This window comes from Archocentrus centrarchus, chromosome 14, assembly GCF_007364275.1.
Source record: "Archocentrus centrarchus isolate MPI-CPG fArcCen1 chromosome 14, fArcCen1, whole genome shotgun sequence".
NCBI classification, from domain to species: Eukaryota; Metazoa; Chordata; class Actinopteri; order Cichliformes; family Cichlidae; genus Archocentrus; species Archocentrus centrarchus.
In genome coordinates this window covers 29,790,600-29,802,786 of record NC_044359.1, presented here as the reverse complement: position 1 = coordinate 29,802,786, position 12,187 = coordinate 29,790,600, and the positions used below count along the sequence as shown (strand labels likewise).

Below are 12,187 nucleotides of genomic sequence, written 5' to 3'. Positions count from 1 at the left end.
GTTTAATCAATCACGCAGGTTTTGCATTAGTTTTGAACTCCTTGATTAAAAAAAAAAAAGAGCATAGATGAAGCCAACTGTGAACAGAAAATAGTCATAAACACCGCAGTTTAGAGCCAACCTACCAATAGGAATCTAAATGACACTAACGGCGAAATATTTAGAAACTAAAAGCGTTACTTTATGGTCTCCAACGCTGTGATAGCCGCTCATTGCGCGGTAATAACTGGGATTGTGAGATTTCTGAGCTCGCTCGGGGAATGTGAATGCATCAGAAGCCAGCCCCTCCGTGCGCAGCAGCAGTCTGTGGCATGTTTACTTGCTTTGTCAGCGGTGTCCCCGCAGTAGTTATCTCATGTACCTCACCTACTGCTGATCAGATCTTTGGACTTTTATCTCAGACAGTGACTTATCTCACAATCACGCGTCCTTATCAACAGTTTGTGGCCAGTGTCTTGAGGACTTTGATCGGGGGGCAATCGGGTTCACTGTTCCTTTTTTTTTTTTAATCTAACGGGGAAAGATGACGTTAAAATCCAATAAAAACGATCCCACTGTCACTCTGGAGCCCGTGAACAGCGTCCGGACAGCCCTTTCCGATCTCTACCTGGAGCAGCTCCTTCAAAACAAACCGAAGTCTGACAAGGTAAGACGATTTTATATATATATACATATATATTTAACCTTTTTAATTTATTTAGACCCCCTCAGATTTCGCTGTTCTTGTTTGCTTCCGGGAAGCAGATATGGGGGACATGTGATCGCTGTTTATTTCTCGACAACATCTCTGAAAATAGACCCGGTTATGTTTTCATAATGCAGCAAACAGCAGCTGAATGTGCTGATCTCTTCAACAAATAACTGGACATTTAGATCTTTACCATATTAGCAGGCTCTGCCTTGCTCAGCACTAAGTCAGCCTTAGCTTGAAACCAGCAGACATTACTTTGGCAGTTTCAGTTCTGCATTTCTCACAGATTCGTGTGTAAGTATTTTGGTAGCTTGGAGAAAAGAGTAGGGAAGGTCTGTATTTTTAGCCGTGATCATAAGACTATGTTCCTGTATATTACAGAGCCGTATAAACTATAGCAATAACCACTTGGGCTTCTAGTGATATGAACAACTTTAAGTGTGGCAGTGAAATCGTGAAGAAGCAACATCTCAGGTGTTTTTTATTTTATGTTTTTTTTTTTGTTTTGTTTACAGTTTTCAAACATATTGTGCAATATCGCCTACAGCTTTTGCTGAGGAGTCAGTTTAAACAGTGAAGTGAAGGTTGTTTACACCACACTGTCAAGCTTATGTTTAAACTTTTTGACCATTTCCTACTTTAACGACTCTGGAGAATGTCACGGAAACACTGCCTCTGCCTTTGATGGGGGTAAAACACCCTTAAAGATGTTCATAAACATTTGGAATATTTGGGAGAAGACAGGTATGATAAAAACCAGACACTTTAGACCTGGACTTGATGTCCAGAAATGCTGCCGGGGCAAGAATGCCGTCTCAGAATATGAAAAGTCAGCACTGAGCTGCTGAGGGAAACGGGAAAGAGAGGAAACGTCTTTCCTGACATCAGCAGTTTGCAGTTCAGCAGCCTTGAGTTGCAATCTTGGCTCCATATCCTTCTGCTCTGTGCTAATCAGCGTGTCTCCAACTGAGGTCACATGGGGCCATTATCTTACAGAGGAAAATGGTGTGTGTAAAATCCATCAAGGATGATTAATCCTATCTTAGGTCTTTTTTTTGCAGCCTTATACTAGGTTATGCTGCTAATACAGGTTTAATAACTGTGCACTGCCCTACTTAGACAAGTTCAGGCAAGACCGGTAACACGCAGAACTTTCGTCAGTTCTTTCTTTTGTTTTGCTTTTTTGTGGTAAGCTCATTATCCACACTGTGTTCAAATCTCAACTATTGATCTCTTACTGTGTTTCTTCAAGAGATCAATAGAAAAAAAAAAAGAACAACTATAAATCCTCCATTGGCGAGGGCTTATGATTAATGTTCCTTTAGTTGAAAGCAGCAGCGCATGTAAGAAAGAAGTTGTATAATCAGGTATTCTGTATTATCTTAGACCAGCAGGCCTGCTGTGTGCAGAAAAGCAAATGGAGCACTTTGCTATAGATTTTTAGAATGAATTGATCTTGAGATGGATGGGGGTCCACGCCTGTCACATTCAGTTTTATTGAGAAGAGGCAAACTGCTCTTTTGGCAGTTGCTCCTTTTGTTTGTATTATAGATAGATAGATAGATAGATAGATAGATAGATAGATAGATAGATAGATAGATAGATAGATAGATAGATAGATAGATAGATAGATAGATAGATAGATAGATAGATAGATAGATAGATTATGCTGCTGGATGCCCTCATGGGATCAATAAAATATCTATCTATCTATCTATCTATCTATCTATCTATCTATCTATCTATCTATCTATCTATCTATCTATCTATCTATCTATCTATCTATCTATCTATCTATCTATCTAACTCTATCTATCTATCTATCTATCTATCTATCTATCTATATCTATCTATCTATCTATCTATCTATCTATCTATCTATCTATCTATCTATCTATCTATCTATCTATCTATCTATCTATCTATCTATCTATCTATCTATCTATCTATCTATCTATCTATCTATCCCCTGATGCTCCTCCGTGTCTTAAACCAGCATTAAAGTATGGTCAGGACTTTGTGACCACACTTATTAAAGCCAAGTTTATTATAGCTAATACCTTTAATTAAATGTTTATCTCATTACACTCTAAGTGGTGGAGCTGACAGAGCTCACTGTCAAAGTCCTGATGAGACACATTTCATTAAAAGGCCCTTTAGTGCTAATCCAAATGTAATCACAGAAGAGATAGGAGATACTTCTGTTACTTTCTTCAGACAGTCTGAGCTGCTTTGTGACGAAGCAGATTATTGCAGAGATCTCTCCTGCTCCTTTTCTGAGCTTCAGCACTTTGATGAGAGGGTATAAAGTCTCTGGCTTTATGCTTTAAAGCCAACTCCTTGATATTTGTCTGTTTAACAGTTATTTTTCCTCTTTTTCTTGTCAAATTAATCACCCTAGGAATAAGAATATGAAATCCAGAAGGAAGAAATCATCTTAAGGCTTAGTGCGCTACGGTGCAGGAGTAGTTTCTAAACTCAGAGGTGGCTTTTGTGCAGCTAAAGTTAGTGGTGAGGAGGAAGGTGATAACGATTGGTTTATTGTAATGCTGATGCTGGAAGGTAGATAATATATTTTTTGCTGAAGCAGTGCTGATGTGTCATATTCACACAAGAAAGTTTGCTGACACAGGTAATCATCTCTCTGATGTCAGTTAAGTGAACAAATTATAAAGCATTTGATACTGTGCACTCATTGCCCTGTGCTGGAGGGCACTTTACTCTCACACAGTGGTTTTATGGTATCTTATCTTGTTCTCAGTAGATTTAAAGTAATTCCATAATGTCTTAATTTATCAGGGGAGCCATGTGGATCTCTCCTCTCACAGTGATGCTGAAGTAGCTTGGATGAGGAAGTCCGGCTGTTTAGACTCTTCTTTGGTGTATTTGGGTGTAAAAGCACAGTATGAATCTACTTATGTGATTTCTGTAGCACACACTGAAGCACTGTACACTGTAGTGAATTCGTTTTGCTACATTAATGCTTTTGTCCACGGGGATCATCTCATGACACTGTTGGTATCCATGACCACACGAACCTGGTGGACCAGATGACTGGATGTGGTTAATGAAGTGTGTTATAATGCCGGGTTAATTTTCAACTTTGAACATATGTTGAAAGTGCAAAGGAAACATAGCTGTTGGCTCACAAGAGCAGAAAGTGTTCGCTGCAGTTATTAGAAAGACTAGAAAGTTAATGATCTGATCTGGCCTGATGAGCAGAATAGTGAATTCAGTTCTTTGTATAACTGGAGGTTTCATTTCATTTTGTGCGATGTGATTAATGGTTTTTCTTTCTTTACCTTAACAGGCAGCTATGCAAACCTATGAGAATAAGGGGGCTGACTTCTACACCAATGGCAGTGCTGGACACAGAAATTGCACAGAGGTGCCGAGGATGAAAGAAGTGGCATTTGAAAAGAATCCTTCAGAGCCAATGGTATGTAACCAGCCTCTGAGTTCACTCTGTGCTTATGCTTCAAATTTCGAATGACTGATTCCTCCTCATTCACCGTGGTCTGTGTCTGTAGGGGGTCACTCTGAAACTGAATGAGAAACAGCGATGCACGGTGGCCAGGATATTGCATGGAGGGATGATTCACAGACAAGGTGATTAGGCACATTTTGGCTTTTGGAAAGATACAAATGTAGGAAGTCCATCTGATGTCCTGATTAGGGGGTTACAGTACTGGATGATCAATAATATATCTTACTTGAATATATTCACTCCACCCTTCCTGGATTCTTTGTCTTTCCAGGCTCTATACACGAAGGGGATGAAATAGCAGAAATCAATGGAAAAACTGTGACAAACCAAACTGTAGATCAGCTACAAAAGATCCTGGTAAGCTGTTACGTATGGCACTATACTGAATCACAATTTCTGAACTTTATTTCACTCAGCATGGCTATACATACATAAATCTGTGTCATCTTTACACACAGAGAGAAACCAATGGAGTTGTCACAATGAAAATCATTCCCAACATGAAGAGTCGATCCCGAGCCTGTGAGGTAACGATGTGACCGGCAGGCTGTGCACAGCTTTGATGTCGTGATGCTTAAAAAGAATTTTGTCTTTCATATTTATGCTCTTTGAGCTGCTTTCTAAATTTGCAAGAATGAAACCAAGGAAGCCAGTTTTTCAGTTCCTATCAGAGTGCAGTCAAAGAACACATTTTTATCCCAGTCTTTTTCTTCTGCATCTTACTTGCTTAAAATGATTTTGTTTAGGTGAATCTGCCGTTAGTCAGTGAACAAACCAGGTGACTATAAACCTAGTTTAAATTTTAAGAACATCGCTCATTGTCGGTAGTTTGACGTGAAACACATCGATAGTGTGTTTCATTCTGCCATCTAGTGGCCACAGCATGTCTCTCCATTCATGTGTTTCCTGCGGCATAAAAATGGCTGCCCTTGATTCATCAACAAATTGCCTGCAGTATACTTTTAAGTACAGGCAACGTTAACTTAAAACAGCTTTAAATGAATGAACATGTCTGCATTAAAGTCTGTCCTTGCTGTGGTCAGTGATGGCGGTTTACTTTAAAACTTGTACTCCATTAATATGTAGGCATCGTTAATATGCTTTTCATACAAAGAACATCATTTTGGCAACCCAGATCTCTCCAGTGCACCCACCTTTGTACACATTTGGGGTGTGAATTTGGAGTGTCTTGGGGAAACCACAAATAAATGTTCATGAACTCTACTAACAGTAGTAATAATTTACCCTGAGGAGAACTTACTCATGTTCCTGCTGTGATCTTTGACAGTTTAGTCAGGGTTTGTACTTAAGGATGTTAACCTGAGATATGGAGTAAAAAAAAAAACCTCGATATTATGAAGAACCAGTTAGTCATTCGCACAAGTAGACCTTGTGCCTTCATTAGAAATGTAGCTATTTCCATAGTTTGAAAGGAGCTGTCCAAGATCATATCATGAAATTGTAGACTAGTGTTCTACTTCAGGGTGAATTCATAATATCAGTAGAATTTTCATAGAGTTCAGAGAAACTATCAGATTCAACAGATTAGAAACTTTATTCCCGGCTAACCTTAAGTAAGTGTTGGGTCATAACTGAACACTTTGTTAAGGTCAGCAGGTTATCAGTGATACAGTTACAAGTACCGAATACACACTGTAAATGTTTAGTTCTTTTGCTGCCAGCGAAATTAACAAGCTTTATTATTAATCTCCAGATGTACATGAGGGCCCAGTTCGATTATGACCCTGCCACAGATGACCTCATCCCCTGCAAAGAGGCAGGTCTGAAGTTTCAGACTGGAGACATCATTCATATCATCAACAAGCAGGATCCAAACTGGTGGCAGGGCAGAGTGGAGAACAGTGCTACCGACTTTGCTGGGCTGATACCTTCTCCAGAGCTCCAAGAATGGTAAACAGCTCTTTATCACACTGCTCAGCCACATTAAAAATACTGACATCCAGACATAGTGATTTATATTACTGCAGTGTTCTGCTTGGAAATCCTCCTGCCTGGCCGTCCCATTCCCTGAGCAGTACAGTGTGCCCCACCACAAGGGCAAAAACTGGTCAGGAACACAGCAGAGCGCCCCCAAAATTTACTGGGCCTTCAGATTGTCCAATCCAAAAGGATCTGCTAACAACATCCTATTGCTAGAAACCACAAGATATCCCTAAGAAGGCTAACAGCCATGCCCCACCAGGTCAGGCTGTTTTGGCATCATGCTAGGGATCTACACGATATACGTCAGCTGGGTTTAATGTGGTGGCTGATTTATAATACAGTGAAGGTAAGAACTATGAAAATGCTCTCAGCATAAGCTAAATACCTGTTTTCTCTGCAGGAGGGTGGCCAGTAAAAGCAAGGCCAAAGAGGGCACTCAGTCCTGCAGCCCGTTTGGAAAAAAAAAGAAGTGCAAGGACAAGTACCTGGCTAAACACAGCTCCAGTGAGTAGAACACCGCAATTCTCAATTCCACAGCTTCACTCACTTCTTCTCTAATGCGACTTTATCTAAAATAAAACCGCTTATTCTGCAGTTTTTGACCAGTTGGATGTGATTTCTTATGAGGAGGTTGTTCGGCTCCCAGCTTTTCAAAGGAAAACACTGGTGCTTATTGGTAAGTTTCCTATCTCAGTTATATTCTAAACTACAACCTTAAAAATATTCTCATGCTCACCCAGCATGGACTTTTACAGTAATAGTTAGGACTGAAAATATTTGGACTGTCACACATTTTTCATAATTTTTGCTTTCTGCGCCACCACAATAGGAAATAAAACAATCAAGATGCAGACATGCTTTCAACTTTAATTAAAGGCACTGACCAAGACTTTTATATGTAATGTTCAGAAAATGCACTGAGTCCCCCTCCCCCCCCCGGGCTCAGACAGAATTGGAAAATGGACATAATAAAAATGTTCATTTTTCACTTTGTGGGCAATGACTGCCTGAAGTCTAGAGCACATGATTGTCACCAAAGAATGTGTTTCTTTGTTTGTGATGCTCTGTCAGGCTTTTAATGCCGCTGTGTTCATTTGTTTAGTATTAAAAGGATCCTGAGATTAGCCACCACTGTTTTCTTTAATGGATTTCCAGGACTTTTCATGATGCAGTTTGCAAGCGTGTTATTATTAAACTCTTCTCATTTTTAACATTCCTGCTCTCGGTCAGATGGGTTCGTGTTGGTTTTTTTTTTGTTTGTTTTTTGATGTGTAAGGATCGCCTGTTTCAAAAGAGCTCCTTTGAGCATATGCTGTGGATTCACGCATGCTTGGAATCAACTGTAAGCTGTTTGCCTGCTTAATTAAATGAGGAAGAAAGGAATAGCTCACACCTGTCCATTGTCCAATTAGCTCTGATTCCTTGAAAAATAGCCATTCTCCTTTTTTAAATCCCTTGCAGATTATAGCTGAGGGTCTACACTTTTAGCCCACATTCATTAAGCAGCTCTGACTTTAATATGCTTTGGCAAACAGCTAAAATAAGATAAATTGGGTCTTCATTGAAAGCGGATGAAAGCATAACCAGTTCAGTTTGAGTTTGATTTGTAAATTCAGCTTTTTTCAGGTGCACCTGGTGTTGGAAGGAGTCATATTAAGAATGCACTGTTGACACGATACCCTGAGAGGTTTTCCTACCCCTCACCACGTAAGTAGACTCATGACCTTTTCTTCCCATAGAGTGTCTCAAGTTGCTAATATCCATGGACTAACTCACTGATTCTTAATGTTCATTCTGCACAGACACCACCAGACCCCAACGTAAGGACGAGGAGAATGGAAAGGAATATTATTTCATCTCCAATGAAGACATGACCAAGTGCATCTCTGGAAATGAGCTGTTGGAGTACGGCAGCTTCCAAGGTTACATGTTTGGTACCAAAATAGAGACCATCCAGAAGATCCATGAGCAGGACAAAATCGCTCTGCTGGATGTAGAACCACAGGTTAGCACTGATGCTTGTTCTTGTCACGTAACATCAAAGCCATCGATCTGATTGAAGGAGCTTGTTTCACCTGGAGTGCTGTTTCACCATTTCTCAGAGTTGCTTAATGCCAGTAAAGTTCTTTAGAACCGAGATACTCACCGCGGCAGATGGCTGCCCCTCCCTGAGCCTGGTTCTGCTGGAGGTTTCTTTCCTTCCCACTGTTGCCAAGTGTTTCATTTTGACTGTTGGGGTCTTCTCTGTAATTATTGGAGGCGATATATATATATATATATATATATATATATATATATATATATATATATATATATATATATATATATATATATATATATATATATATATATATATATACATAAATAAATAAATACATAAATAGAATTGAATTAAATACATGAACTAAGCTTCAAAGGGAGGAAAATGCAGATCCAAGCCAACCTTTATGCCTATTGGTGTCACCACAGTGTTGAAAGTAATGTAGTACATACTCAGCATTTAGATTATTAGCTATTGTTTCGTTACCTATAGCTGTGTTTTGGGGGAATCAGAGTGTTTGGCTTGTTATGCCTACTATCCACCTTTGAGAAAGCAAAGCATATTGTACTCATATGCATGCAGTACAGTGTGCATAAAAATGTAGCATATTGTATGGTTGTCTAGACTGAAGTAGGAATATCCAGTATCCATTAATAATTACAGAAAACACGCAGGGAAGCTGAATAAAAATAGACAAACATATTTTTTGGTAATTATTTCATTTTTCTTGCCTATTTGGAGTTATAAGTAAATGAAAAGCTCTGTGCTTTGAGTCACTCTCTTGAATTGCAAAAACATTTAATATTTTGCTTAACCTTGTCTTCTGTAGAGGATGTTTAAAGTATCAAATGTGTGAAATGCTCCATAGTTCATCATTTCTTCTTCCGGCTCCTCCCTTTAGGGGTCGTCACAGTGTATCATCCATTCCACTCTGTCCCTACATCCTCCTCTGACACATCAGCTCTCTGAATGTCCTCTCTCACTACATCCATGAATCTTCTCTGTACTTGTCCTCTTTTTTTCCCCACCTGGCAGCTTCATCTTTAACATCCTTCACCTGCTATCCCTCCTCTGCACGTCTCCAAACCATCTCAGCCGGAGCTGTCCCTCTGATGGACTCATTTCTAAACTAACACTAAATTCTTCTTGCAGACCTTGAAACTCTTGCGGACGGCTGATTTTGCACCTCTGGTGGTTTTCATCGCTCCGACCAACACAGCTCCCCAGGTGCTACATCTTTTTCTGACTTGAAATACTTTAAAATCCCCAGAATTCAAACTGCTAATCATCTGTGCCTTCTCTCCTAGACGGAAAACCTGCAGATGATCCAGAAAGAGTCGGATGCCATTTTGAGCACATACGGACACTTCTTTGATGTAGTTCTGGTCAACAACGATGTGGATGAAAGTGTAAAGGGTGTGGAGGAGGCCATGGAGCGGGCCACATCCACTCCTCAGTGGGTGCCTGTGTCATGGGTGTACTGAAAAATGTCCGGCACCAATCCGATACCTTTTGTTTATTGAATAGCAGCAGTGCAATATCACTCCTTACGCAATGCCCCACGTGTCTGTGGGTTTCCTTTTTTGGTAAATGTTAATCGTCTCAGAGATTTTTTGCACAATTGTGTTTTTAAAAGAAGCAATATGTAGACAGGGTTATCTCAGAGAGGGGGATGGTTCATTTGGTTGTTCAGAAATTTTGTGCTTCAGGGGCTAACCGGTTAGGTTTTGGTGCCGCACACCTTTGCGATTATTGGAAAATCAAACGCAAAACAGGACAAAAACTGTGAATGAAATCCTGGCTTTAAAGTAACTGGATTTTAACATGTACAATCAGGATCCTTCATTCATCTTTGTTTTTCCTTTGTGCTCATTAGACTGTCTCATAAAAATTTTCATTCTGAACATTGTTCATTCTGTAAGTGGAGCTCCATGTATGAATGTCTGTCACAGAAAACCTTTCACCAAATCATTACAGCCTCATGAAATTGTATACCTCATGTGTTACTAGAAAAGGCACTTTTAAACAAAAATAAATGTCCCATCTCTGTTGTAACTGCTCCTTTGAATGTGTTTTGTGTGAAAAACCTATTCCGCAGACCTTTTAAAGAATCATTTTGACAGTTTTCTTGTCATTAGGTCATCTCCGTTCATTAGATCCACAAACATGAAACAGTGTCTTTGAACTGAAATATAAAGGGTGATATTTAGTCTTTAGTAAGTGGTTCATCATATTTGGGCAGATATATCACATGCTTCAAATCGCTCTTAATATTTTGGTCTTAGAAGTAGTGTGGGGGCAACAGGGTTCATGCCTGCCTGAATATTTCAGAGAGCATCATAGCTCAAGGCTGCCATCAATAATAGATCAAGGCGCGCATGTCTGAACGGTAGGATACAAGCAATGCACCTGTTATCAGCCACACTGCAATTCCTCCCTCATCCACAGTGTGGGATAAACACTTACAGGCTGTACATGACAATGAATTTCAGTCCAATCCAGTTTTGTGCTAAATTCCTGGCTGTACTGACTGAAATTAAATACATCACTCCATGGGTGGATATATTTGTAAGCATGCAAACAAATTACACTGTTTAATTCTTAATGTATTATAGTGAATGTGCATTTGAATTAAATATATCAAAGTCAAGTAATAAGGTAATGGTAAAGCTTAACACACAAAACTGGCATAATGTGTTACTCCCATCTGCTTTTGTTGCCCATGTTTCCTATAACCTGGAAAACCAAAAGAACAAGGAAACATATAACACTTTAATAAAGCTTTGTTTTTAAAATGAGTACCTACATTTTCCAGACTTAACAACAAACACATTACACGTGTGCAAATACAACTTAAGCCACACATTTCACCAGCTGATCAGCTGTGTTCAGGTCTCAGGATTCTGTGGATCTCAAATGCAAAAAAAAAAAAAAAAAAAAAAAAAAAAAAAGCCAAACTCATCATAAAAACCAGCTGGGTTTTCTCAAATTTTATTTTTAAATGCCAGATGTGAAACATGTTCCACATCATAACCGAGGTCACCATAGTGAAGGGGACAGTTACCAATGCAGCATTAGCCTACAGGGGGGTGGCCAATGAAGTAAAGCTGTCCTTTGATGCCACCAAGTGGTTGAACCAGAACAACTGCAGCTCCTCTGAGAATGTACTGCAAGACAAGAAGAGGATTCATTAATTCTGTGACAAAGTTATATCCCCAAACATCATGAAATAGAAAATTATTGCAGTTGCAGGGAAGATGAGTCATTGCTTTACTTTCAAGCTTTAGAAGCAATCTTGGGGATAATAATTTATTTGCCAGAAACAACCTACTGCGCAGATCCATGCTCATTTTTAATTTTCTTCTAGCATGTGACATTTTTAGCATGATTTAAGCACTTTGGTTTTGTTTTTTGTATTAAGAAAATGTAGAATTCATACCATAATTCAATGCAGGATTCGGGCTATCTGCAGCTTAGCACAACAAAATGGGTATACTGTTAATGGATGCAAATGCAGAGAATTGAAGGAAACAGAGTTAGCGCTCCACCACACAGGATACCAGTGTTGAAAGCAACTTATATTTATTCAGTCTTGCGAGGTATTCCTAGTTTGTATGGTTTACTAATGCTTCACTGGTATTTGATGTGGGATCATGTTAAATTTAGTGTGTTTGATGTGCAGCTGGGTGTTGGGGTTATTTATTTGAGCAGAGTAGGGATTCCCCCAACAATATAGATGCCCCAAACAAACCAGACAGTCAGCAGGATTGTAATGCAACCATTATAGTTTTTTTTTCTCCCCACATTAAGATAGCCAAATATAAAACTTAATTCAGGCCTATTGATTTCCATATACTGTAAATCATCCTGTAGCAGTAGCTTCCACTCTCTTAGGGTTTATGGTACACTAATTGAACTGTGCCTCAATATGATTTTTAGCTTGAAACATCTTTGAAGATAATAGCTCTTGAGAGCTACAAACAATAACTATTTTTAAAGGCTGACCTGGCAGACTTCCTCAAGG

At 39.3% G+C, this 12,187-nt stretch overlaps 1 protein-coding gene across 1 annotated transcript; it reads left to right on the top strand.

The window, feature by feature from the left end:
- The first annotated feature begins 288 nt into the window (after positions 1-288).
- mpp1 (MAGUK p55 scaffold protein 1) lies at positions 289-10,221 on the top strand. Its single transcript, XM_030746666.1, has 12 exons — positions 289-646; positions 4,002-4,130; positions 4,222-4,300; positions 4,450-4,535; positions 4,637-4,705; positions 5,893-6,089; positions 6,523-6,626; positions 6,718-6,798; positions 7,749-7,829; positions 7,925-8,127; positions 9,316-9,390; positions 9,471-10,221. Exons 1-12 carry the CDS (start codon positions 524-526, stop codon positions 9,645-9,647), a joined length of 1,404 nt encoding a protein of 467 aa, XP_030602526.1. The 5' UTR covers positions 289-523; the 3' UTR covers positions 9,648-10,221.
- The last annotated feature ends 1,966 nt before the right edge of the window (positions 10,222-12,187 follow it).

Excerpts from the sequence above, each read along its gene's own strand:
- mpp1 (XM_030746666.1), top strand. The coding sequence starts at position 524 with ATGACGTTAAAATCCAATAAAAACGATCCCACTGTCACTCTGGAGCCC. Across the intron at positions 6,627-6,717 it reads CCTGGCTAAACACAGCTCCA|TTTTTGACCAGTTGGATGTG; the intron begins GTGAGTAGAACA and ends CTTATTCTGCAG. Across the intron at positions 6,799-7,748 it reads GAAAACACTGGTGCTTATTG|GTGCACCTGGTGTTGGAAGG; the intron begins GTAAGTTTCCTA and ends AGCTTTTTTCAG.